The 27,604-nt window shown below is 50.7% G+C and overlaps 1 protein-coding gene and 1 long non-coding RNA gene across 6 annotated transcripts in view; one reads left to right on the top strand and one right to left on the bottom strand.

Moving 5' to 3' along the window:
• The window catches only part of NSFL1C (NSFL1 cofactor), a 22,745-nt gene extending 12,546 nt beyond the window's left edge, over positions 1-10,199 (top strand). For both annotated transcript variants that reach the window (XM_023251380.2, XM_023251379.2), the window contains 4 exons: positions 1,087-1,196; positions 2,088-2,225; positions 8,605-8,769; positions 9,798-10,199. In XM_023251380.2, coding sequence (XP_023107148.1) covers positions 1,087-1,196; positions 2,088-2,225; positions 8,605-8,769; positions 9,798-9,960 — 576 coding nt within the window. In that variant the 3' untranslated portion in view covers positions 9,961-10,199. The remainder of the gene's footprint in view (positions 1-1,086; positions 1,197-2,087; positions 2,226-8,604; positions 8,770-9,797) is intronic.
• On the bottom strand, positions 3,557-27,588 carry LOC102902056. Of its 4 annotated transcripts, XR_006595288.1 has the most exons (5): positions 27,154-27,588; positions 21,298-21,632; positions 17,740-17,969; positions 5,161-5,327; positions 3,557-5,045 (listed from the first exon to the last, which is right to left on the bottom strand). It is a non-coding gene; the product is annotated as an uncharacterized LOC102902056 (long non-coding RNA). The 4 variants fall into 4 exon arrangements; XR_002741021.2 differs by having other exon boundaries at positions 3,557-5,327; XR_006595287.1 differs by lacking the exons at positions 3,557-5,045; positions 5,161-5,327 and adding an exon at positions 16,697-17,124.
• Between the last annotated feature and the right edge of the window lie 16 nt (positions 27,589-27,604).

Genomic DNA, 27,604 nt, shown 5'->3' with positions numbered 1-27,604 from the left:
GGGTGGAGGGATCATGATTCTGAGGTTTTTTGGTGGTGCGGACATGGCTAAAGAACTTAGTCTTCAGGGGCGCCTGGGTGGCTCTGTCGGTTGAGCGTCTGACTTCGGCTCAGGTCATGATCTCGTGGTTTGTGAGTTTGAGCCCCGTGTCGGGCTCTGTGCTGACAGCTCGGAGCCTGGAGCCTGCTTCGGATTCTGTGTCTCCCTTTCTCTCTGCCTCTCCCCTGCTCATGCTCTGTCTCTCTCTCTCTCTTCCAAAAATAAATGAACATTAAAAAAAATTTTCTTAATAAACAACAAAAAAAGAGCTTCAGTCCACCCAAAGCACAACTTTGAAAAAATTTACTATTGTCCAACCCTTTTTTTCCTGTGCATAGGGTCCCTCTCCAATCAGTGTCTCAGACTATATAGATAATTGTGAGGTTTTTAAATTTAATATCATGCCCTAAACAGATGTTTGGCCTTGGGACCATTAGTTTTTATAATATATTTGTTTTTAATCATTTTGGGTTTATTCCAAAATGAAGTCAAGAAGAAAATTAAAATTGTATCCACCTGAGGCAGCTGCTAATATGTTGGTTTGTAACCTGGACCGTTTTCTGTGAAAATGTCTAGGGAGTTAACACAAATTGTAGATAATCATTTTTAATGACTGCAAAGTAATCCCATGAGTAAATTTGCCATGGCGGTTTAGTTGAGCACGAGCTACATGCCAGGCACACTGGCAACCCTACAGATAAGCCACAGATTTGATTTAGTCACTTACTCAGAGCCACTTAGGTAGTGAGTGCAAAATCAAGATACACACCCAGGTCTGCTTAAATCAAAACCCATGCTCTTAACCTGTTGCCATATCACCTTTTTATTTTAAGTTAATACTTGGTTGTTGATTGATTTCCTTGTGCATGCGCGCACGCGTGTGTGTGTATGTGCGTGAGTGTGTGTGATGTTGTCTTTCTGTGTTTGGATAATGACACAGTAAAATGGTAAAAACCTGCTAACACAGATCGGTGTTACTACTGCACACATTGATGTGCTTGCCAGCTCCCTGATAATGTATGGACTGCTTACCTCCTATTGTCACAGGTTCACGTAGTGTTGAAGCTCTGGAAGAGTGGGTTCAGCCTGGACAATGGTGAACTCAGAAGCTACCAAGACCCGTCCAATGCCCAGTTTCTGGAGTCTATCCGCAGAGGGTGAGCAGAAGAGCCCTCCTCTGGGTTCCATGTTAGTGAGTAGAATGGCAGATAAGAATGAAGAGGCTGATTTAAGAAGTAAATTTGGGGGACACCTGGGTGGTTCAGTTGGTTGGGCGTCTGACTTCGGTTCAGGTGATGATATCACGGTTCGAGCCCTGCGTCCGGCTCTGCGTTGATGGCTCAGAGCCTGGAGCCTGCTTTGGATTCTGCGTCTCCCTCTCTCTCTGCCCCTCTGCCACTTGTGCTCTGTCTCTCTCTATCAAAAATAAAAACCTAAAACAAAAATTTTTTTTGTAAAGAAGTAAATTTGGGGGTGACTGGTTGGATCAGTCAGTTAAGCATCCATCTTTGGCTCAGGTCATGATCTTATGGTTCGTGAGTTCGAGTCCCACATCAGGCTCGCTTCTGTCAGCGCAGAGCCTACTTTGGATCCTCTTTCCTCCTCTCTCTCTGCCCCTCCTCTCTCTCTGCCCCTCCTCTGCTCATGCTCTCGCGCGCGCTCTCTCTCTCTCTCTCTCTCTCTCTCTCTCTCTCTCTCTCTCTCTCTCTCTCAAAAATACACAGACATTTAAGAAATTTAAAAAATTTTTAAAAAGTAAAAATTTTAAGTGAATTTGACAGATTCACAGATCTAAAACCTTGTGTGTCTGTTATTCCCTTTTGGGCCTGGGGCAGAACCAAGTGACCAGATAAGATAGAGGTCTCAGCCATGACTTTGAGCAGGTGAGAAGCCAGCAGGAGGCAGACCATCGCCACTAAAGTAGCCGCGCCCTGGGGAGACCCAGCGATTTTCACATTTGGAACTACAGCGTTTCTCCTCCCCTCGCACCCATCACTGCTGTTCCCGTGCCGCTCCGTGTGGACCCAGCATTGCCTTTTCTCTTGCAGGGAGGTGCCAGCAGAGCTGCGGAGGTTAGCTCATGGCGGGCAGGTGAATTTGGACATGGAGGACCATCGGGATGAGGACTTTGTGAAGCCCAAGGGAGCCTTCAAAGCCTTCACTGGCGAGGGTCAGAAACTGGGCAGGTAAGAGCAGCACAGGTGGAAGTGGGACGTGCCGGTCACTGCGCCAGGCCCCCCAGACCCTGGGTACCATCACCGTGCACGTAGCTCTTTGCCGTTTCCGAGCACTGCGGATTTTATCTTTAGGGGCGGAAAAGTGTGGAGAACGTGGATTTTGGCGTTAAACGACCTGAGTTTAAAATCTCTTCATTTTCTAGCCCTATGACCTTGGACTACATGGCCTCAGTTTGCTCAAGCGTAAAATGGAACTGAGGGTCCTTACTCCTTAATCATTGTGAGGAGCGCAGAGCACTGCCCCACAGTGCACCGTCAGTGTGAGCACAAAGGGTAACATGTTGCTGTTTTGACTCCGTAATCTAGCACGTTCGTGGCAGCAGTGGTCTCCTTCGTAGCTTAAGGCCAGGACAGACACGTGTGCTCAGGAGTCACCTGAAATGGGGATGCGGAGGGATAAGAAATCTCTGACTCTTCTGCCCAGCCAGACTTGCAGCCTTGCGGCAGCATTGTTCAGGATCCAGGGAAGCTCGGGGACATCGTTGCCCTGTGCCGGCTGCTCTCCACCATTACTGCAGCTCTTATCTCTCCTACTTCGGCCCTGCATGACACTCACTGTCACCTCCTGTGCCTTTTTCTGCCCTGTGTCCTCTGCCACTGTCTCCATCTTCCATTTAGACTCCTGATGGGATCTGATCGGTTGAAGTCACTGTTGCCTCTAATAGGCAGAGTTCTCCCACCAGACCTCGGCCCACCCAGAAGCAGGCTTCCTTCTCTCAGAAGCCCACTCGTCTCTGTGTGATGGGTCACTTGGTCAGTGTTCTCCAGAGAGAACTGTGTGCAGAAGACGCATGCAGGGAATAGTGACCCTCCCTGCAAGTACATTCGTTGCTTTACAGAAGGAAAGCTAAGGTTCTTGGATCCTAAGGGTTATCCTTGGGTATATAGCTGGTATGTGGTGGAGCCAGGACTGGAACCGAGGCCTTGTGATTGGCATTCCTTCCCACACCTGCACAGCAAGCACCCTCTCTGAGCCCGATCTGGCAGCTCTTGAGCTAGGCACTGCCCGTCTCCCCTCATCCCTGTCGGCAGAGATCGGAGTGTGGTCTGCCAGTAGCTCTGCCCTTTGAGCTTTGGGTGGGGACTCTAGGAGACTCCCCGTCGGCCGTTCGTGCCTTCTCAAGAGCAAAGATAATAGCTCAGGACGTTCGAGTGGTCTCTAGTAGATTGATTTACCGTAACCAGGATAGTAAGTTCACCCTGTTCTCATTTCATCCCCCACATTGGGCCAGTCGGTTAGTGCAGGACAGCTGTTCTCAGATTGGCCCTGTCTGGCTTCCCAGCCATCTGTGCTCAACTTTGTAGAGCAATAGGTAATTTCTTTTTTCTTTTTTCTTTCTTTCTTTTTTTTTTTTGTTATTAAAACAAAATGTGTTTTTTTTTTTTAAATAATAGAAAGTACAGATTAAGAAAAAACCTAAACCTAACACCCAGACATATGCGGTTAGTATCCTTCTAGTCTTATAAACATGCTGTTTTATCATTTGCTGTTTTGCCTAACGAAAGTAGCATGGCTGTCATTCTATGTCAGTAATTGTATTTCTGCAATATTATTTGTCATGCTCACATGATTTTCTATCTTACGTATGTGCTATAGTTTGATTAGTCCCTGCTTTAACCATTTAGACAGCTGCCAGTTTCAAGAACAACATTGCAGTGAGTGTCTCTAATTAAATCTTTGTATACCCCTTAATTTTGGGCTAGAAGTAATATTGCTGTCTTGAGAGGTCTTCATATTTTTAAGATGGTGTCAAATTGCTCTCCTGGCTCAGAACTCAGAATACCGTGTAGCTTGGGTTTGGTTGGTTTCTTGATACAAATGGGAAATGCTACTCCTGGGAAGTCTATAGGATTTGTGCAAGACTCCACATCTCAAAAAATTAAAATATATTTAAGGAGGTCTATTTTAGCAGGATGGGAAATAAATAACTTTATTAGTGTGGAGGATGCACCCAACAAGTTGAAACAGATCTTGATAATCAGGGTGGACACAGTTTGGTTTTGTCAGCTAAATAAATATTCTTTGCCAGTTCCATTTTCATTTTATTTCAGTGCTGGCTTTCTATGAAAAGTGAGCAAAAGACAAGTTTCATATAGCTAAGTGAGATGAGGTTTTAGCTTTTCAATCTAAACCAGATGGATAGCTTTTTTAGTTTTTCCCATAAATTTTGCAACATTTTCCACTGTCATCTTGTCAACTAAAACGATCAAGAGCCAGAAGTTTAAGAAAATGTTCTCAGGTTTGCCTCAAGAATTAGTCAGTCCTGGGTTTTTTTCCTCCAATTAGCTGAATGTATAAATTGTTCTCAGTTCAAAAATTTGAGAAAATTCTTACAGTTGTATTAAACTTTGTTGTTTTAGGTTTTACAGTTGTTTGTCTGGATGGGACCTAATCTGAAGGTCCAGAAAGGCTGCGTTTATTCAGTTATGAGTAGCAGACACCCAGAGTGCCCCGGGGGTGTGCGGTTGCTGCTACCCATGTTGAGTCTCGGCTACTCACCGTGCCTTCTGCAGTGGTCGTTTTTGTAAAGAGGTGACAAAGTGTCAGCACTTCATGGTGACAACAAAGTACCTTCGTGCCCAGTTAATTCCCAGCCACAAAGGAAAGGAGCAGTCGGTGATCCAGGCTCTCCATCTGGGGGAGGCTGTTTCCCTGTGAAGTGTATGGTGTCTGCAGGGAGACAGTAAAGAAACTTCCTGTAGATGTCTGATCGGACCGTTCCGTCCCCGGGGGAGGTGCCTTCACTGCTGCCAATGGTGTGGCCGCCCCTGGAAAGGAGGGGTTCGAGTGTGAGCAGTGCGCAGGAAGCGCCAGACCCAGGGCTGAGCTCCTTTGGGCAACTGCATGTGGCTGTCCTACGTGACAAGAGCAATTTGGACCTACTACTATCCGAGCGTGAGGGCCGTAAGATCCGGTGTTGCGGTTCCTCCTGCTCCAGTCCTTGAGGGCAGCGTAGGTTGGGAGTGGCCTGTAGGGGATTTCCAGTTACAGCCCTTGGACAGGCACTAGCATCGGGTCCAGAATTTAGACAAATAGAAGTAGGGCAGGACCTTGAAGAATGATAGGAAACAGTAGTTAGAGTGTTTTTTCTGCTGTTAGCTAAGCACTGTAGTAAGCATTTCACATGTGTTATCACCTTTAATCCTGTTTTCACCCCCAAATAAGGGGATGAAATAAGGACTCTGAGCCTTGAAGAGGTCCGATCACATCCAGGTCACACTACTGGTCAGTGCAGAGATGGTTCCCTCCGGTCTCTGCTCTTCCCTACCACGCTGCATTGCATCCTGGATGTTCTTACATAGCCACGTAGGCATTTGTGCTTCTAGTACCTGCTGGGTACGGTGCATTATTTTTAGCTGTTATCCCAACCAAGGGAAATTTCATTTAACTCCCTTTTTATTGACGTGCAAACTGTGTCTTGGGACAGTGTTCCTGAAGTCCAGGTCTAGGTCTACCTGACTCCAAGGCCTGGAGGGAAAGTATGACAAGAGCCAGGCAGCTTGGATTGTATCCTGGCTTCGCGTCAAATCAACACCGGGATCTTGGGCATGTAGCTTAATTCCATTATGCCTCAGTTCCCTCATCTATAAAGCGGGGATGATGAATCCCTTCCTCACCCGCCGTTGTGAGAATTAAACGAACTACTACATGTGAAATACTCAGCACGGGGCCCAGCTCGGTGATGAGTGCATCATAAACATACAGCATGTCCCTCACACTTCCCCAGCTCACCGGATTCACAGGGTGTGCAAGAGAAACAGAAGCAACACGGCCAAGTGTGCACATCAGGCTTTCCTTGACCCTCAGGTGATGAGCACCAGCTCCGTGCGAGAGGCTGTGCTGGGAAGAGAGCCAAAACCTCAGTTGCCTCCTTGTGTGGAGGACTTGCTGAGTGTCTGGTCTGTGTCCAGCCTGCACACGGCATGTCAGCTAACCCCCACGGCAGAACAGTTCCTTGTGTAGCACGTGCACACAGTGAAGCCCTGGGAAGTTGAGTAACTTGGCCACAGCCGCCTCTGTTTAGTTGAGTGCTAGAGCTGGGACCCGATGGCTCCAGGAGCAGAGTGACTCTCCTTAGTAGTACTGGCTGCCATTTAGTGGACTGCCTGCCCTAAAAGGTGCGGAGGTGTAGGGATAGTATTGCCCTGTTACAGAAAAGGAAATTGAGAAGCCCAGATGTTCACTAACTTGCTGAGCATCAGGCAGCTTGTGGGAGAGGGGGGTATCAGACTCTCTGGGAGCCGGGGAGGAGTTTGAGAAGGCAGTTTTAATATATTAGTTTCCTAAAATAAACCCTAGAGTTTGACACTTGACAAAGTCCTGGCTGGAGGAACACACAGAACGTACAGGGAAAAAGCTCGTTCATTACATGAATTTTTAACAATTGAAAAACTGCTCTACAGCGTGTGCTTCTGTTTTCCTGTCTGTAGGATGGAAACAGCACCCATCTCAAAGGACAGTTGTGACGAGTCCGGGAGGCTGTGGACATCAATCCCCCCCCCCCCCCCCCCGCCCCTAGACAGCGCATGAGCAAAGTCAACGTCATTCCTGGTTCCCTCCCGCCCCCACCCTAGGTGAAACTGGTTCTCTGGGCCATCTCGCTTCTTTCTCGTTGCAAGCCTGACTGAAGATGTGAGAGTTCCCTTTCTGGCAGGCAGTAGCTTCACGGAGTACCTGTTCTGTCCTTGGAATTGTTACTTGAACAGTTGAGAGACAGGCTGTCTATAGTCTAATTAGAGAGTTGACCTCATGCCCATAAAACTAATGAACAGAGTCAGTCTTAGGCAGTTACGGGTGTAATATTGAACCCTCCACTGTCTCTGAGCATCTCTTGAAGTCTGTGATGGTGTGATGTCTGCATGCGTTGGCCCACATTTGGGTCCCACCCGCTGAGAGGCTGATGCATAGAAAGGAGCAGCTCCTCTCATAGCTGGGTTCTCCCCTGAGCTCTGCTTGGTGATTCTCTGAGCCCTCACTTTTTAACAGTCACAGAAAACAGTTCACTTTTCCGTTCTTCTTTGCTAGTTATATGCTCTAGGGCAGTGTTTCACAAACTGAGTTCCAGGACATACTCTGTATGCAGGAGGTTTAACAAGTGTAGCTTGAAAAAAGGACAAGGTGGTCAAATAAGTTTGCCTTAACCGCACAGCCTCTCAAGACCTGTAACACGCAAGTGGCCTCTGGTGCTGCCGGTTTGATGTGTGGCATTTCCACAGCCTTCCTGGGGATCTCTCAGGGGATTAGGGTCTCAGGAAACACACTTGGGAAAGCACTTTCCGATGGCTTTATTAGGAGTACCATTTTTAGCTTGTAAAGATCCAGGGGAGAGGGAGAGGTGTAGGAACTGATGTAATCCGAAGCTTGGGGGAAACAGGCAGGCTGCCACCTCCTGGCCTCTCTTCTCTGCAGGGGTCTGGGTGAGGGCGGCTGCTCAGTGAAAGGCTGGGAGGGGGACACACAGGTGTTTACAGGAGAGGGGCGAAGCCTCCAGAAGTTGTCAAGAATCGGGAGTTCTGTGTACATTTTGTGTGTCAGCGCTGTGTGTGTTTCTCTCCTTCATCCCTCACAAAAGCTGAGCAAGGCAGGTCAGGTAGCCTTAACCTTTGTTAAAGAGCTTCATTACTACCTTGTTGAAACTAAGGGAGCTCGAGTAACTTGCCCAGCACCGCCCGACTAGTGGGAGCATTCAGACGCCGGTCCACTTGATCGAAGATCGGTAGCAGACGCCGTGTCCTGTTGATATTGTGCAAATAATCCCTGTGGTGCGGGGTGCTTGAGTTGACCTGTGGGAAATCTCTGTCGCCTTCTGGTAGTTGACACAGGAGGATGAATGTGCACATGAATAAGGCTGCACTGGGGGGGTACAGGCCTGACAATTCCATAACCAGGAAGGAGTCTGGACTGGTCCCTGCATCCCGGCAGTCACCTGCCCGGCTGTCAGGCCTGCCTCTGCTACGGACCTGGAGTACCCTTGGCCTCTCTCGTTGAGGCTGAAACCCATCCTGATCTGGTCCCGCCACAGGCTGTCATGCATACTGCTTTCCTCCCTTCGGGCCTTTGTCCGGGTGAGGGCACCGAAGCAGAAGGGGTGAGTCACTTGCCCCGGGTTACTCAGGAGTTTGGAAGCTAGCCGCAGCTTGGGGCCTGAGTGCCTTCTGCCAGGCCTGTAGGTTCCGCGAAGGCAGGGCTTGTCTGAATCACTCCTTGTAGCCACAGCAGCTAGCAGAGTCCCGGACACAGCGTGTGCTCAGGCTGACTCCAAGGCGGGATTGCCCTCCTGCAGGGGCATGTTGCTCTGTGCGGCCTGACAGGCTTCTCTCTCCTCAGCACGGCCCCCCAGGTGCTGAATACCAGCTCTCCAGCCCAGCAGGCAGAGAACGAAGCCAAAGCCAGCTCTTCCGTCTCAATCGACGAGTCCCAGCCCACCACAAACATCCAGATACGGCTCGCCGACGGCGGGAGGCTGGTGCAGAAGTTTAACCACAGCCACAGGTGCCTTGCGCCGTCTGGCCTCTCTTGCTTGGGGAGGGCTCCCTAAACACCAGCGGGCGCTCCATGCGGTCCCCGAAGGGGGCAGCGGGATGGGAAGGTCTGAAGCCTGTGCTTCTAGTCCCCAGTCTTCTGTTAAGTGCGGCCAGCAACTGCTCACTTCGTGCCTATAAAGTTAGGGGACTGGACTTCTCAGGGTCTTTTTAGCCCCCACAGTGTGTGTTCACAGGAAATTTCATGGCAGAGCCCGAGTGCAGAACAATAAAATCTGAACTGCTGTGGTTAATGGAGAGGAGAAGGGGACACAGCACCAGCCTCCCTTCCAATTGGGTGTCCCTCCCCCCAGGGGATCTCTGAAAACCACTGGGCTGTGTAAGTCTCTTCTAGATCTGCCCTTCGAAAATTCTAGAATACCTGCTCTACTATTTCAGATCATCTGGGCTGGATCAAAGCAAACTGCCAACCCCATGTGAAAGATGGGGAAACTGAGGCATGGAGAGATTGCAGAGATTAGGGGCGGACTGTTAAACCAGTATTCTAGGTATTTGGCAAACGCCTTTTTCTAGGATAGCAGTATCCATATTTCATTAGGCGTAGGCCAACTAAACCAGAAGCACGTGTGGGGCCCAGGGAACGGCTTGACAATCCTTGAGTGCTGACAGGGGGTCACATGTGGGCTAAATCCTGAAAAGGTTTGATTAGGATTACAGGACAGGAATCAGAGGAGCCTCGAGGGACCCCAATGTTGGCAGGAAGCACAGCATGAGGAAAATCTAGAAGGCGGGACATAGCAAGGGGAAGGAGCATGGGGGTCAAATTAGGTAGGGCTTGGGATCACAGTAAGGAGGTGGTGTTTATCCCACGGAAACTGGGAGCAGTCGTGAAGGGTTTTAGGCAAGGGAGTGCCGTGATCTGACGTGCTTCCAAGTGAGTGCTTTGGCTGCCCTGTGGAGAAGGAAGGCCGGGGGCTATGGACGGCAGAGGCCGGCCCTGCTCACCCCCCTCCCCACTCACCCCCCCTGCTCTACCAGGATCAGCGACATCCGACTCTTCATCGTGGACGCCCGACCGGCCATGGCTGCCACCAGCTTTGTCCTCATGACTACCTTCCCGAACAAAGAGCTGGCTGACGAGAGCCAGACCCTGAAGGAAGCCAACCTGCTCAACGCCGTCATCGTGCAGCGGTTAACATAACCGCCCGCCTGGCCGGCAGCCTCCTCTCCCTCCTGCGTCCCCCTTGGCCGGCCGCCCCACGGGGACCGCCCCTCCCGCCCCCTCCCACACACCCAGCAGGCCAGTGCCACGTCTCCTCCGTAGCTCTGGGTTCTTAGATCTCGGTTGGACATTTGTTTTCTCCTTAGTTGCATTTCCTGGGTTTTTGTGACGATCGATGGACTTTAAAGAAAAAAATAAAAATGACCAAAAAAATGGAAGGATATCACCAGCACGTTGTATGGAACGTCTCCCACAGAAGCCGGCTTTCATTGCTTTAAAATCACACTACTCTCCAGGGCGTGCGGGGAGGAGCCTGCCTTCCACCGTCTCCGCTTAAACATTGCTTGTGGCACACGACACCCATCCGCTGGCAGCCCCGAGAGGACTGGTGGGCTTCCCCCGTTACTGGGAAGGGGGTCAGGCGCTTGTAGAGAGAGGCTCTGCAGCCTCTTACTCCCACAAGAACATGCCTCTTGCCCGGATACAACTGGGCAGCAGCAGGGGTGCCTGAGTGTGAGGTCAGGTCTGGATGCACAGAGCCCTTCAGGTGAAAATACCTCCCTGCACTCCTTTCACTCAGACGCTGGGAGATTCCAGCTCCCCGGGCCTTGGCCAGTTGAGATTCTAGCGATGCCTCTCTGTCCCAGCCCTTCTCCCTCGTCTGGACTGTCGCCCTGACGTTCTCGGCTGTGCTGCCATTGCCTTGGTCGCTCCACGTGCAGAGATCTGTACCTGGGAGATCAGGTGTTCTCTCACTGGGAAATGGCTCACACCAGCCCACACGAGTGCAGGGTTAGGGCACCTTGGCCCGGAAGAGGAACAGAATCAAAATGTCACCGAGCTATCTATCCACTAGTGGTGAAGGGGCAAATCAGATGGTGAAGAAAGGGCGAGTTGCCCGTGCTACAAGCCCCTTTTACGGTGTTAGCCTTTGTAGGAGGCTCCCGCTGAGTCCGTTTTGAGGGGGAGAGCAGTGTCCGTGGCCTTGGTGTGCAGGTCCCGTCCACAGTTCTCTGCCCTGCTGACTTCCGACGGGCAGCAACTCAGGGAGTAGTTCCCCCGTGAAGACCCCCTCCCGTAAGCGTGCTTCCTGTGTGAAGCTGGGAGAGGAGGTCGCCGGGGTCTTCAGATGGAAGTCCTTCCACCTCCCTATCAGAGGAACCACAGACAGGATCGCCACTGTCTCAAAGTCCCCCGGTCTTGAAACCTAATGTGCCTCAGCCCTCTTCCCAGGCGCTCGTCACCACACACTTTTCTCTTCCTGCTTTACGCCTGCGGCGAGCAAAGAACACGACACCCAGCCAGGGCTAGCGAAGGGCTTGGCGTTCCACCCCGTGCCCATCCCAGGAAAGGGACGCGGCTTGGTGTTCCCCATCCCACACTGGCGGAGGGGGGCCTGCTGGGACAGCAACATCCATAGCGTGTCCGGCAGACGGAGGTGACCGTGGAAACTAAGTGCGGGTCTGGGAAAACTAAATTGTCGTCCCCCTTTCCGTTAAAGACCAGAATGAGGATAGTGGAGTTTGGTAGCTTCTAATGGGTTGCTCTGAAGAAGTGTAGTCCCAGTAGTGTAATAACTACTGCAAAATCTGAAGCCCAAGTCACATAGCTGGTAAGTGGTAAGGTGCTGTCTGCTTCTAAGGCTCGTGCTCTTAACCACCCTGCCCTCTACATACACTCCCTCCCCCAGTCGCCGACCCTGCACGCATACACTCTGCTTACGTTAATTCTGCTTGCATGAATGAGCACACACCCAAAGAGATCATCAAAACACCACTTAGAACCTGCATCATCTAGAAGAGTTTACAAAGGGCTCTTAGGATTCCCAACCAGCCCTGGGAAGTGGGTGAGGAAGCTGACGTAGTTGTAATTGTTGCAGCCACCCCAGTTCAGACAGACTGGGTGTCTGGCCCAAGGTCAGAGGGACTATGGCCACCGAGCCAGGGATCACCCTGGTCCAGATCCGGGCCGGGCAAAGATGTTTTTAGCCCTAGTTTTCTGTTTTGGGTGGCTCAGATGGAAAGGTCCAGTCACCCAGATAGGCTTTCACAGGTTTAAAAACAAATAACCACTGGTTCTGGGGGGTCTGAATGCAGGGCAGTCTTTCTCAACTAGACATTCCGTTCATCTATGGGGGTATTTTTAGTCCTCGCCAAAATTGGTTGGTTGGTAAGGGAGCCTCCTGTCATTACACGGGCCAAGGACGTATTGCAAAGCATGGGACGTGTCCTGATGGAACGATGTTTAAAATTCAGCACCGAGTGATGGGGCACCTGGGTGGCTCATTCAGTTAAGCGTCTGACTTTGGTTTTGGCTCAGGTCGTGAGCTCACGGTTCGTGAGTTCAAGCCCACATCGGGCTCCATGCTGACCATACAGAGCCTGATGGGGATTCTCTCTCTCCCTCTCTCTCTCTCTCTGCCCCTCCCCCCTCAAAAATAAATAAAACTTAAAAACTACCTAAAATAAATAAAATTCAACACCAAACGAAAAACATGAGTTAACTGGGCTGATGATGCCTCCTCACCGAGTTCAGCTTAAAAGCGAGCACGTGGGCCAGAGGCCGGGCGCAGCTCTACGCCTTTGGGTGACATTGACAAAGTGCCCTCCAGGGACTCCTTAAGGTTGACCTGGAGCTCACGGAGGGAAGCAGCTGGTGCAGAAAGGTGGGTTCGCTGCTCCCCACCCTCTGCCCTAGCCAGCAGCATGTTCAGAGGGGACTGTTCCAGGACTGCCTCCCAGGGCCAAAGACAAGGTCTTCCTTCTTTAAATGGGTTCTGCTCCTGTTCACGGGTGGTAGCTGTGCCCCGCCCCCCCTTTCCCGGTCCAGTCTTCTCAGGCCAGGACAGGGAAGCAGAGCAGAAACCTTACGCTGTGGACTTCGAGTGTCCCACCCGGTCACCAGCTGAGCAGCTCGTGCGTCTGTGACTTCTCTCTCCGCAGCCCCGAGCCTCACCCCACGTCCCGTTCATCAGCAAGTCCTCTGGGCTCAGCTGCACATGCGTCCCAGATCAGGCTGCTTGTCCTCCCCTGGCAGTGCCCCAGCCCAGGCGCTGTCATCTCTGCCGGTGACAACTGCCCTTACCCCACTGATGCCCTGCTGCTGCCGTTGCCCGGCAGTCTGCTCACATACAGGCGCCACACCTGTCACTTTCCTTTAAAGCTCTTAAGTGCTCTCCACACACCCCCCCCCCCCCCGCCGCCCCAATCTCTGGAAACTGCTCACTGAGGCCTGAAGAGTTCTGCAGGGCTGGCCCCTCGCGATCCCCTTGTCCTGCCTTATTTTCCTTCTTATCCTGCCTCTGGTACCTTGTATGTTCTATGTGTCTGTTTACTCTTGTCCCCTGAGCACCTGCCATGGTGCCTGATGCATAGCAGGTCCCCCACAAATAACTGGTTGGATGAACCTGCGAAACAAAGATAAGACCTCCCGGTCTAAAGGACGACAGGATGACGACCAACCGTGCTGCTCGGAAGGCCCCATGGGGTAGGTGCTCCAGTAACTGCGGTCCCTCCCTTCCCCCCAAAGCAGGTGCTCATTCAGCCACAGGGGGGCATCGTTGCAAAGGGCACCTGTTGCTTCCAGCAAAGCCACTTAAAAAGGTGGAGCTGAAGACAGCCGCGTTTGTAGGTGGGGGTGGGGGCGGTGGCAGGGTGTGAAGGGAATGCCCTCTAGCACTTTCTCTGCCCTGCCTGAGCTGGACTAGGGAGTTTAGCAAGGGCCAGTTACCCTCTATATTGAGCACCTCAGGCCTTCAATGTCAAGACCAGGTCTTTAGTTACGACTGATGATAATAGCCGCGTCCATTATTTGAGCAATATCTTTGTGCCAGGCCCTGTATGTACCTTACCTCATGTAGTCTGACAGCGACCCAAAGGTACTATGGTTAGCTCATTTTATGAGAGTCTCAGCATGGTAAAGGAACTAACCTCAAGTCCCACCGCCCACACTGATGAAAAGGCAGAACCAAGGTTTGAATCCCCAACTGTCTGACCACCAAACTACTGTGGAGAAGGCAGGCCCAAGGACAGAGGCAGGGGGGAATGACTAGGGCAGAGGGGAAATCAGGGAGGGCTTCTTAGAAGAGGGCACCCTTGGGGCGCCTGGGTGGCTCAGTCGGTTAAGCGGCCGACTTCGGCTCGGGTCACGATCTCACGGTCCGTGGGTTCGAGCCCCGCGTCGGGCTCTGTGCTGACAGCTCAGAGCCTGGAGCCTGTTTCAGATTCTGTGTCTCCCTCTCCCTGACCCTCCCCTGTTCATGCTTTGTCTCTCTCTTTCTCAAAAATAAATAAACATTAACAAAAAAGAAAATTAAAAAAAAAAAGAAGAGGGCACCCTTGAGCTGGGTTGTGAAAGGTGATCAAGGGTTGGTTCTTTGACAAAGAAGAACGAAGGCTTTCCTTCCTTAAGAGACAACCCCGGAGGATGTGTGGTGTTGGGCAGGCAGATGGGGCTGACTCTGAGAGGGAGCCAGTACCAGGGACAGCAGCTGGTCCCCTACTGAGGAGTGAGAGTAAGTTCCCCCCCCCACCCTCCCCACCCCCCCACCCCCCCCCCACCCCCGTCAGACTTGTGAGATGGGAACAAACTGATGAAACCAAGAACGGACCGCAGCGGCGAGGGTCCAAGCCCTTCCTCCTCGACTGGCCTCTCTCTCTGCTCCACGGTTTTCTCATTTGTAAAGTGTGTTCTCCGCAGAGTTCAAGGAATCAACATACCTAATTCTCTCAGGCCAGTGACCTGAATTGTCAGGACCAGTCTCCCAAACCTCTGAGTTCCTGTGTCCCCAGATCAGCCAGTACCGTTGGTTTTGACCACCACGCTTGCACCTCCAGGGCAGATGGGGACATCCAAACTCCCCACCAGTGATAGGGTTTGTCAGATTTCAGACTGACAAGGTGGTGGGTCAGCTCCAGTGACCCTTGTACCCTCTCTCTCTGGGCCCAGGGTATGTCCTTTTCAGCCAAGAACCTGAAAGTCGAGGTCCCAATCGGCTGAGCCCCAGAAGGCTCTTACCAGGTGAGCTATCACTGATCCCTTGATCCCAAGATGAGACAGCTTTCCCTCCAGACAGGCCAGACAGGTCCCCAAATCCCAAGTGGTGGCCAGAATTCGAGAGAGACTTTGAAGTCTGAGCACTCTCAGCTCACCAGCCAGATGACAGAGATCTGAAGTGGAGGGGGGAGGGGGGGAGCCCCTGGGGACAAGAGTTATCACAAAGGCCCAACAATTATCTAAACCAAGTTCTTGAAGCCCCAAGGGCTCAGGTAGAAGTAAGCAAGAGACAGTTTTCCCACGGCCCTGAGCTAGACCTGATTTGAATTTCACCCCACCCTTTCCTGGCTGTGTGTCCTTTCCTGGCTGTGTGTCCTTGGACCAGCTTCTCCCCTCTCTGAGCCTTAATGCCCTCATTTCTTTTTTTTTTTTTTTAATCTTTATTTATTTTTGAGGGAGAGACAGAGTGCGAGCAGGGGAGGAACAGAGAGAGGGAGACAGAGAATCTGAAACAGGCTCCAGGCTCTGAGCTGTCAGCACAGAGCCCAACGCGAGGCTCGAACTCAAGAACCGTGAGTTCATGACCTGAGCCGAAGTCGGCCGCTTAACCCACTGAGCCACCCAGGCACCCTTAATGCCCTCGTTTCTAAAGGAAGAGAGTCATTATAACTTCTTCAGATGGTTACTGTGAGGATTAAGTGAAACAGTCCATAGAGGCTCACACTTGAGCACCCAGTGTTACTTGATCAGGGGCAGGAAGTAGAGACTGTGAACTGAGACCAGTGAGCTTGCTAACAGCCCTCTGTTTTCACCAGGGGCAGCTGGGATCTTGAGCACAAGAAAATGCGTTTTCTAAAATCCAGATCTCTTGAAGATTTAAAATATTAAAACAAGTGAGAGATGTGTAGACCACGGTATCCATTGGCCAGCAAGGGTTGGTGAGTACCTGCTTGGTGCCGGGGCCAAGGATTCACGGTCAGCCACCAGGGTCCCATCCCATGTACAGTTCCTCCAGGGTCCCATCCTATGTACAGTCTGCAGAGAAGGACAGCAAGGATGGTGGGGGGGGGGGGGGGGGAGACCCAGGGAGCCTTCTCCAAGGAGGAGACTTTGGGGCTGAGAACTGGTTGTTGCACAGGAAATCAACCAGGTGGTCAGAGAGTAGGTGAAGAACGTTCTAGGAGGAGGAACAGAAGACGCAAAGGCCAGTTAGCTCAAGAGAGTGTGGTGCACACATGAATGAGTGAACGGCCTTGAATCGGTCTTTGTAAGACCTTTCCAAATGAATTTAAATGCCCATCAACCCAGATGGTTACGTCAATTATGGATACATTCACACAGCGGACACAGTACAGCCATTTGTAACCATTGAGTTCTCCGGACATGGAAAAGGATGTTCTCTAAGGTACCTGGTAAGTCATTTCGAGGAATAGGGTTTACCACGGGGCAGACGCTGTTCTCAGCATTTGATGGATATTAACTCGTGATCCTTACACCAACCCCATTCGAGAAAAGGAAAAGAGAAACATGCAACATAGGTTACTTGTGCAAAGTCACTCAGCCAGTAGGTGGAGGAAGCAGGGTTTGAACTTGGGACTGGATCCAATGTCTGTGCTGGACCATTTCCCCTCCCTCCCTCGGAATGTGCAGTTTGCTTCTGTAGGGGAGGCAAAACTTTACCTCTACCCATCTTAGTTTTCAGCAGGGACTTGAACAAAACTTAGACTAACAAGAGAAAAAACTTTTATTAAGTCATGCAGCACACATTACACGGGGAAACCTAATGAAAAGTAACCCAAAATGGCAGCTTAGAATTCCAGCTTAGATAGCATCTTCAACAAGGAACAATAAATTTGCCAAGAAATGACAAGGCAAAGGGAAATGGCTCAAGGCTTCTGAGATCAGAAGGCTGTGGAAAGGTAAATATATGAGAGGGAATGGAGGAAGGTTTGCAAATTCCTCTGGTGTCATCTCTAGATTTATGTCTGTCTCCAATAAAAGAAGAATTTATACCCTGCCTTTAGGCAGAAAAGAGGGAGCTTTTTTTCCTGGGCTTGCTGCTTCTTAACTGCCTTCAGCTCAAAATACTTTTTAAGTCAAAGAGGCATATTTTGGGCTGACATATTCTGGTTGCCTTCACTTCCACCCCTGTAAAATAAAATGGTTAGAAATATGTATTTGATTATATCTACATAGACACCCCCCCCCCCCCAATTCCGGAAAAACACACCAGACAGCAATTGTGGGTATGGGGAGATAGGACACCTGGGTGGCTGAGGGATGGCGTGGGAGGGGGACTTATCTATATTGCCTTTTCTTTGCTTTTTGCTTTAGAATTTTGTACCATGCACTTTTTTGGGGGTCGGGGGACAAGTGACAAGGGGTGGGGAGATTGAGAGAGAGAAGCAGGGCTCACCCAGAGCTCGCGTTTTACCCGAAGCACGGGGCTTGTGTGACTCGAAATCACAAACTGTGGGGGCGCCCGGCTGGCTCTGTCAGTTAAGCGGCCGACTTTGGCTCAGGTCATGATCTCGCGGTCCGTGAGTTCGAGCCCCGCGTCGGGCTCTGGGCTGACGGCTCAGAGCCTGGAGCCTGTTTCAGATTCTGTGTCTCCCTCTTTCTCTCTCCTCCCCCGCTCATGCTCTGTCTCTCTCCTCTCAAAAATAAATAAACGTTAAAAAAAATTTAAAAAGGAAAGATATTAACAGTAATTTTTCCTGATTATCCCCGATCATCTGAAACATCTGAACCCACAAGACTTACTGTCCTCCATGATCCACCGTCACCGCCCAAGATAATGACGTCATTTAATGCAGATCCTTCCTGACTTCTTCACCTCGATGACAGTTGAGAGCCATCAGTGAGCGCTTACTTCCTGCCACACAATTCCGAGCCCTTCAGACGAAACTTTCCACAACGGAATTATAACTGTGGCGCTCAAAACAGCCTTGTGAAGTGTGTCCCATTTGTTCTCCATTTTACAGGTGAAGAAACTGAGGCACAGAGGGTAAGATGAGTTGTCCTGCCCCCTTATCCCCCCCCCTCCTCCCCACACCAGGCTCCTTGCTGTTCCTCAGGCATCGCTGGCATGCTCCCACCTCCCAGCTTTTGCACGTGCTTTTCCCTCTGCCTGGAACACGCTTCCAGATCTTTACACAGCCCACCCCACCCCCACCGCCACGCACACACACACACGCACGCACTGTATGTAGGTCTCTGATCAAATGCCACCTCCTGGAAGGCCTCCCCTGACCTCCACCCCCTTCAACCAGCTTTGTTTTGCTTCATAACCATGTTTACCACCGGCCATGGTGGTCATTCATCCCTTCACTTATGTAGCAAGGCCCTCCAGTGCGCCAGGTACTGTTCTGAGTACTGGGGCTGCAGTGAGGAAAAGACAGACGCAGGTCCCACCCTCATGGAACTGAAGCCCTCGGGGAAACAGACATTATTCCACTGACTCCTGACAGCAGACCTGTATCCCGGCTCCATTTATGAGCTGTGTGGCTTAGTCCTTAACTTTTCTGAGCCTCCGATCTCCCATCTGTAAAACTGGGCTAATCACAGAGCCCCCACCACGAGGGCTGTTGCAAAAACGAAATGAGGCAGTGGTGCCTGGCTGGCCCAGTGGGTAGCACGTCCGACTCCTCATCCCAGTGTCGTGAGTTTGAGCCCCATGTTGGGTGTAGAGATTAAATTTTTAAAAATGAAATCTGAGGGGCACTTGCGTGGCTCAGTCGGTTAAGTGACCGACTCTTGGAGTTCAGTACAGGTCATGATTTCACGGTTTGTGAGTTCAAGCCCTGCATCGGGCTCCACACCGACAGTGCGGAGCCTGCTTAGGATTCTCTCTCCCTCTCTCTGCACCTCCCCAGGGCATGTGTGCACGAGTGCTCTCTCTCAAAATAAGTAGACTTTTTTTTTAATATAATTCTTTTAATGTTTATTTATTTTTGAGAGAGAGAGAGACAGACTGCGAGCAGGGGAGGGGCAGAGAGAGAGGGAGACACAGAATCCGAAGCAGGCTCCAGGCTCCGAGCCATCAGCACAGAGCCTGATGCAGGGCTCGAACTCACGAACCGCGAGATCATCACCTGAGCCGAAGTCGGAGGCTCAACCGACTGAGCCACCCAAGCACCCCTCAAAATAAATAGACTTTTTGAAAAAAGTTTAAAAAAATGACATGAGCTAATAAAAAAGCAACTGTTCAGTAATTATTAACACTTATTATTAGGGTTGCGATTGTCATCCTTAGGCACCACAGGGAGATAGAAGTAGTCATTATTTCCGCCCTCAAGGAGGTGGTAGATGGGTCAGGAAGACACATATGGATGATAGCAAGACACCAACGTTTCCCAGAGCAGGCAGAGAGATCAATGGGGGCAGAGAACGCATGAAAGAGAAAGTGTGTGTTGAGCCAGGGCTCAAGGGGGGTGGGATTTGGAGAGATGGGGGCTGGGGAGGGAAGGGTCTCCACACAGGCCTCTCTGCACAGAGGTACGGAGGCAGGACGGAGCACACGGGCCTAAGTGTGCTTCTCCCTTCTTGTCCCCCCTCGGAGAGAGTGCACGCGATGGCTGGGCACCTTCAGCTGCCTCTCCTGCCTGTTGCTGGTTCTGGGACTGAAGGAACAGCCCCGTAAGGGAGCTGGTATGGCAGCTAATAGGTTTAAGAGGGTGGGAGTGGCCTCATGCCCCGGGGGACTGTAGGAGACTGTGGGGACACCCAGACAAAGAAGAGATGCACCAGAACTCTCAAGTGAGGCTCAGTCCTACCCTGAACTTGGCCGAACCCCAGAAGGGTGGCAGAGCGGAGGCCAGCCTGGCCAGAGTCACTTTGCCCTGGTGTGGATGGAGCAGCCCAGGTGTGACAATTGTTTTTCTCTCCTGCCTGTCTGCTCTGTCAAGGTCACCAACACCTCCCCACCGCCAACGTCCACTGGCCACTACTTTGGCCCCCTGTCCTCCCGGCAGCCTCCATATAGCCTCCACCTCAGGGCTTCCAGAGGCCCTGCTCTCACCCACCTGCCTTTCCCAGCCTCCTTTGCGGGATCGTCGGTCGATTGGTTGGTTGGTTGGTTGGTTGGTTGGTTGGTTGGTTGGTTTTGAGCACTTTCTTACTTCCTATCACTACAAGATGCTCCAGGCTCATGTGGTATATTTCCTACCCCAGTCCTAGAATCGGGTATTTCTCTAAGGAGCCCAGGTTCCTTTCACTGGAGTATGGTATTAGAAACCAAGGTCTGGGTGCTAAGTGTGTTCTTGCTCTTTGCGTGTCTTTCTTTTAGGCCCTGGCAGCCAACAGAGCAAAGAAATATATGTGTGTATACTAATCTGTAATATACACATAGCCATAAATATTTCTGCACGTAACCATCTGTATCTATATTAAATTTAACATAGTTCTTACTAACAGCTCTTTTTACTGCTTTTCTATAATGTCTATTTCATTGCTGAGATTATCTATTTTTTCCCTTCATTTCAAGGCAATTTCTAATTGATTGTTGAAGCATTTTTAGGATGGCTGCTTTCAGGAGCGCCTGGGTGGCTTGGGTGGTTGAACATCCAACTTCAGCTCAGGTCACGATCTCAGGGCTTATGAGTTGGAGCCCCGTGTCGGGCTCTACGCTAACAGCTCAGAGCCTGGAGCCTGCTTTGGAGTCTGTGTCTCCCTCTCTTTCTGCCCCTCCCCTGCTCGTGCTCTGTCTCTCTCTTTCTCAAAAGTAAATAAACATTAAAAAAAAATCATTTTAAATGATGGTTGCTTTCAGACCTTCTCGGATAATTCCAACATCGGATTCATCTCAGTACTAGAGTCAATCGATTTGTTTTTCTCACTCAAGTTGCAGTTTTCTGGGTTCTTATTAGGGTGGGTGATTTTAGGCCTATCCTTGTCATCTTGTCTATTATGTTTGGAACCCCGGGTCCTATTCAAACCCTTTATTTTAGCAGGCAGGCACCCTGTTCAGGTTTACCGTGCAGGTCCTGGACTATTTTGGGGAGCTGTGGTTCCAACGACAGCTTAGTGTTCAGAGCCTTCGCTGTATTATTTTGCTCATTGTGGTTTATCTGGTATCACTGGGTCTTCGGGGGCTAGAAGGGGTTTCCCCAGGCCTCGCTGCCCTGTGTCTCGTGGTAGGGAGGGAAGTGTCAGCCCTGCTGTGGTTGCTTCTTCTGCCAAGGCCCTTCCTGACTGTTCCACCTGCTCACCCCCATGTCTCCCTGGGGGGAAGGGGAGTGCTTCTCCTGAGTGCTTACTGTAAGCAGTGCTGGGCTCACCTGACATCGGCAGGGAGGCTCCCTCCAATCCCGGGCTGCCTACCTGAGCCAGACAGACGGGGGCACGTGGCTGGTTCTACATGGTAGACTGGTCTCCTAAAGCTCTTGTGGCAAATTACCACAGACTTGGTGGCTTCAAACAAACAGAAATGTATTCTCTCAGTTCTGGGGGCCCGGAGTCCAAAATCAGTATCACTGGGGCAAAGTAAGGTGTTGACAGGGCTGCACTCCTTCTGGGGGCTCCAGGGGAGACACTGTTCCCTGACTCTTCAAGCTTCCGGTGTTGGCTGTTTCTGCTTGGTTTGTGGCTGCATCGCTCTGGTTTTTAATGCCAGCATCTTGAAATGTGTCAGCTCTGTGGTCACATCACCTTCTTTTCTGTGGGGGGTGGGGATGGGAAAGGGAGGGAGGGAGGGAGGGAGGGAGGGAGAGAGAGAGAGAGAGAGATCTCCCTCTGCTTCCCTCTCCTATACATGTAATTGCATTTAGGGCCACCCTGATAATCCAGGATAATCTCCCCATCTCAAGATCTTAACTTAATATATCTGTAAAGGCCTTGTATCCATGTAAGGTAGATTTACAGGTCCCAGGGATCTGGCTTCTTTGGGACACCATTTTTTAGGTTACCACCCACAACTGGAGGCAACTTACCCCAAAACTACACCTCAGTTTTCTCTTCTGTAAAAGGGGGTTAATAACAGTGATGTTGAGATGAAGGTTATACAAACCAGTGTATACGGAACAGCTATCACTGCATTTCTTATACTCAGGCCCGCTATCTATTGCCTTGCTAGATGGGGAAAAAGATTCCACCATGGGAGAAGGATGGGGTCACAAAGGATGGGAGGCAGGTGGGTAGAAGGCTTCCCACTGAGGGCACAAATCCCACAAAAGGCAGAGTTAGCTAGATTTAAGGGGAAAGCCGAGAGCCCCGGAGAAGGTCACATCACGAGGTAAAGCCCCACATCTTAGGTGAGGCATACAAGGTTTGCTGATGCTCCCCATACATCTAGATCAGACTGGGTTCGAGCCCCGCATGAGGCTCTGTGCTGACAGCGCAGAGCCTGGAGCCTGCTTCGGATTCTGTGTCTCCCTCCCTCTCTCTCCCTCTCTCTCTCTCTCTCTCTCTGCCCCCTCCCCCACTGGCACTCACTCACTCTTTCTCTCTCAAAAATAAATAAACATTAAAAAAGAAAAAAAATCCTGGACAAAACACACAGAGTAGCTATTTAAGAACTCTGAAAACTTAGTAGCAGATAGGTGGAGGAACAAGACCAGCATCGGACGTACAGCCACGCTAGCAATGAGTTGACCATCCCCCCCTCTCCCCCCCCCCCCCCCCCCAGTATTTCCCAGCCTGGACTCCATGCACCTGTCAGCCTGGAAGTGCACACCAGGGCAGACAGAGAAAGCTCTAGGGCCCCCCTCATTCTGATTAAATTAGGAAAACGTCTCCTAATACTCAGAGTAGGGGAACAATAAACTTCTGCACCCATCCCCCTGTTTCGTGTACGTGAATTAAACACGAAACAGTTCGCGCAGACTTTGAGAATTTACTATCGGATGGCCTGGGAAAGGCTCTGAAAATACAAATGACCTTGAAGTCATAAGCCACGGGAGGCTGGTTGGAACTCACAGCCTGAGCCCAATCTGGTCCACGGCCTCCTAGAACAATATGGCGATAGTCTCCGCAGGATTTTTAGAAAGGTCTGATGATACCCGGAATGTCCAGGTATATTCCAGAGCGACTTGACATATGAGGAAACATGAAAATCCCAACTCGCATGGGAGAAGACGGCCGACAGCTGCCAGTGCTGAAATGACACGGCCGTGGGGATTATCTGACAGTCATTAAAGCAGATATTATAAAAACCCTCCAGCAAATAAGGGCAAACCACCTAGAAACAAACGGATAGAGGGACATTTTAAGCAAACGGGGCTACCTGGGTTAAACATCTGACTCTTGACCTCAGCTCAGGTCTTGATCTCAGGGTCAGGAGTTCAAGCCTTGCATTGGGCTCCATGTTGGATGTGGAGCCTACAAAGAAGGAAGGAAGGAAGGAAGGAAGGGAGGGAGGGAGGGAGGGAGGGAGGGAGGGAGGGAGGGAGGGAGGGAGGGAGGGGGAGGGAGGAATTTTAAGCCAATAAATAGAACATAAAAAGGACAAAATGAAAATCTTATAACTGAAAAATAAAATAAGCAAAAACTTCAAAACCCTTTGTATGGGTGCCTGGCAGAAGGGAGATGGCAGAGAAACAAGTCAGTGATCTTGAAGGCAGAAAGTATCCAATCTGACAACAGAGAGAAAGATGGGGAAGAAATGAACAGAACTCCAGGAATGGTGGCACAATTCCAGAAGAGTGGATGTCTGGGCCATCAGAATCTGGGACGAACAGGAGAAACAGTGGTGCAGGAAAAATATTTGAAAAAAACAATGGCCGAAACCTCCCATGTGGGTGAAAGATATAAACATACATGTTCGGGAAGCTGAACGAAACAGACACAGGATAAACCCACGTAAACCCCCAGTTTTCAGATGCAAGGAAGGAATCACTTTGCCCATCACCCGGGATGCTTATAACTTGAGACTCAAATGACATCCTGTGTCCCTTAGAAACCATGAAAATAATACACAGAGAGAGTAAAAATAAATTCCATCAGTTCAGAATGATATTAAATGAAAAGTCTAAGCTGTCTTTCTCCCAGTCCCACCTCTTAGGGTCACTTGCTATTTCGGTTTTAAGTTCTTCTGGTTGCTAGAGTTTGATTTAAAAAGATTTGAGGGGCGCCTGGGTGGCGCAGTCGGTTAAGCGTCCGACTTCAGCCAGGTCACGATCTCGCGGTCCGTGAGTTCGAGCCCCGCGTCGGGCTCTGGGCTGATGGCTCGGAGCCTGGAGCCTGTTTCCGATTCTGTGTCTCCCTCTCTCTCTGCCCCTCCCCCGTTCATGCTCTGTCTCTCTCTGTCCCAAAAATAAATAAACGTTGAAAAAAAAAAATTTTTAAAAAAGATTTGAAAGCTTATCATTTTTATTCATGAATGACCAGGCTTAAGCTAACCAATTAAGTCTTATAAGAAAATAAATCATGGGGTGCCTGGGTTCGCACAGTCGATTGAACATCCGACTTCGGCTCAGGTCACGATCTCATGGTTTGTGGGTTCAAGCCCCGCATCAGGCTCTGTGTTGACAGCTCGCAGCTCGGAGCCGGAGCCTGCTTCATATTCTGTTTCTGCCTCTCTGCTCCTACCCCACTCACGCTCTCTCTCTCTCTCTCTCTCTCCCCCAATATCAACACTTTTTTAAAAGTTAAAAAAATAATAAATCATAATTTTGCAAAAAAAAATCAGTCATCGGCTATGTACGAACATAGAATCAAAACCAACTTGGAACTCAACACCAAAAAAAAAAAATCCAATTAAAAATGGGCAGAGGACAGGAATACACATTTTTTCAAGGAAGACATATAGATGGCCAAATGACACACGAAAAGGTGCTCAACATCACTCATCACAGAAACGCAAATCAAAACCACAATGAGATGGTCACCTCACACCTGTCAGAATGACTAGAGTGAAAGAGACAAGAAATAACAAGTATTGACGAAAATGTGGAGAAAAAGGAACCCTTGTGCCCTTTTGGTAGGAGTGCAAACTGGTACAGCTTCTGTGGGAAACCGTACGGATGTTCCTCCAAAAATTAAAAACAGAAGTACCGTACCATCCCCTAATTCCACTACTGGGCATTTTTTACCCAAAGAAATATATATAGACACATTTGCAGTGGAATATTACTCAGCCATAAAAAAGGGTGAGATCTTGCCATTTGTGACAACACGGATGGGGCTGATGTATCACACTGAGTGAAGGAAGTCACTGGGAACAACAAAAGGTCTTTTACGGGCTCATCATCATGCCAGCAGCAGTGACATATTTAAAATTAGCTGCCGAGGGGCGCCTCAGCGGCTCAGTCGGTCGAGCGTCCGACTTCGGCTCGGGTCATGATCTCGCCGTCTGTGAGTTCGAGCCCCGCCTCGGGCTCTGTGCTGCCGGCTCAGAGCCTGGAGCCTGCTTCGGATTCTCTGTCTCCCTCGCTCTCTGCCCCTCCCCCGCCTGCTCGCGCACGCGGTCTCTCTCTCAAAAATAAATAAACATTAAAAAAAAAAAAAAGTCTTACAAATGTCTAATAAGCGTCCCTCGTGTTACATAGCACATACCAGTCTTGGGTTCATCTCAGGTCTGTATCACATGCCCCCACTGATAGCCGAAAGGGCAGTCACGGGTTTCTGTTCCCCAAAGCGGTGAAGAAGAGGGCGTGCAAACCTGAGGCTCTTGGAGAATCCCCCCTAGGAAAAGGTGACGTCTTCTATCTGTGGATTGACCCAGATCGATAGGATGTGCACTGTCTCAAAGACAGATCTCTGTTTTGAACTGAGGCCCCGTCCAGAACCATGAGGGAACCACCAGATCACAGAGTGAAAGTGAGGGAAGGCGCAGGCTGGGGGCTTCCAGGAAGGCTGGACCAGGAACCCTGCAGTCTGACTTCCTCTAGGTGGTGGGAGAGGTGTCGGGGTGGGGTGGGAGGCAGTCCTGGCCCCTCTTGAGCTCTCCCTTTTTAGTTTTATTTCTCAATATGCATTCTTCCCTTCTTCTATAGGCACAGAACCCCTACTTTTACTTGGGCACAGGGACACCCAGAATGAAGACTGTATTTCCCAGCTTCCCGTGCGGCTCAACTTGGCCGCACAGCTAGGTAGCAGCCAATGAGGTGTGAGGGGAAGAGATACCTGCGACTTTTAGGTCACGCACTTAAAGGGAGGGGGACATGCCCTGACATTCCACCTTCCCCCCTTTCCACTGGTTGGGATGCAAACCCGCTCGGTCGAGCATAACAGGAGGAGCATAGGAATGGAGAGGCACAAGCAGAGGGATCACGGGTCCCTGATCAGCCTGGGAAGCTGAGCCGCCCTACATGCCTCTGCACTGTGATGAGAGAGAGAGACGGCCACTTTTGTCTCATTTCAGCCACTGTTAATTTGGTTTCTGTTAGAGCCCGCACCCGAAATAACACAAAAATTGCCAAAGCAGTCACGAGCTCCCTGAGATTCTAGGGAAGGGGACACAGACGACAGGAAGAGTGTCAAAGGACTTTGACATTTAAAGAATCTCGGGGGTGGGGCACTGGGGTGGCTGAGTCAGTTAAGCATCTGACTCTTGATTTCGGCTCCCGTCATGATCTCACGGTTTGGGAGTTCAAGCCCCGCACTGGGCTCCGCGCTTAGAGCATAGAACCTGCTTGGGATTCTCTCTCTCTCTCTCTCTCTCTCTCTCTCTCCCTCTCTCTACCGCTCCTGTGCTCTCTATCTCTCTCAAAAATAAATAAAATAAACTTACAAAATTAAAGAAAAAAAATTTCAGGAGCACCCGCCGAAGACCTAAAGGATTATCCACACCTGCCTCCCTCAGGTCCTGCACTGTGTCACAATGTTCCCTGGGGCCACAGTGCCTCTGCCTATTTCTTCTACCCCAACACACACCCAGCTGGCCAACTCCTTCAGACCTTGGCTAAACCTGGCAATCTCAGGGAAGCATTCCACACACCCCAGACTGAGTAAGGCATCTCTGTTATACATGCCTCAGAGCATAAGCCATGTGTCACTCTACTGACATGTGATACATAAGCCATGTATCACAGTACTGACAGCTTTGAAACTTTGTATTTATCTCAGTGGTAATTTGATGGTCTCGCCTTCACCAGACTGTAAGCTCGGCGACGTCAGGGACTGAATCTATCTCCTTCACTGTTGTTTCCCCAGCACCTAGCACAGTGATGGGCATATAGTAGACGCTCAATTAGAACATAAGTAGGTAAGGCATGAATGAACGCATGGATGGATCCCGACCTGACAGGACAGGCTTCATGCAGGGCGGTGTGAATACCGACTCCTCTTCCAACGAAGAAAAGCAGAGCTCAGAATCCTGAATCGTTTGTTGACCGCTAACGTGAACGCACACATGCGCTGACCTCCCACAACCATCGTTTTTCACGCAAGTGTGCACTTCGAAGTGTGAACCTGCCCGAAGTCACCCAGCCGGGAACGGGCCGACCCCCCGGCCATTACCCCCATTTCCCAGACGCGGAAACTTGGGGAAAGAGGAGCCCGCCGGCCGGGAGCACGAGAAAGGAAGGGCGGGGGCAGCAGGACGGCGCTCCAGACGGCTGCATCCGGAGGCCGCGGGGCGGCCGGGCTTCCGGTCCCCCAGCCCCGCGGCCCGGGCTTCGGGGACGTGCGCGCCGTGTGGGGCGCGCACGCAGGGCGGGGCGTGCGGGGGCGCGCGCGTGCGCAGGCCAGG

Source organism: Felis catus, chromosome A3, assembly GCF_018350175.1.
Source record: "Felis catus isolate Fca126 chromosome A3, F.catus_Fca126_mat1.0, whole genome shotgun sequence".
In the NCBI taxonomy this organism is placed as follows: Eukaryota; Metazoa; Chordata; class Mammalia; order Carnivora; family Felidae; genus Felis; species Felis catus.
This window is presented reverse-complemented; position numbering and strand designations above follow the sequence as displayed.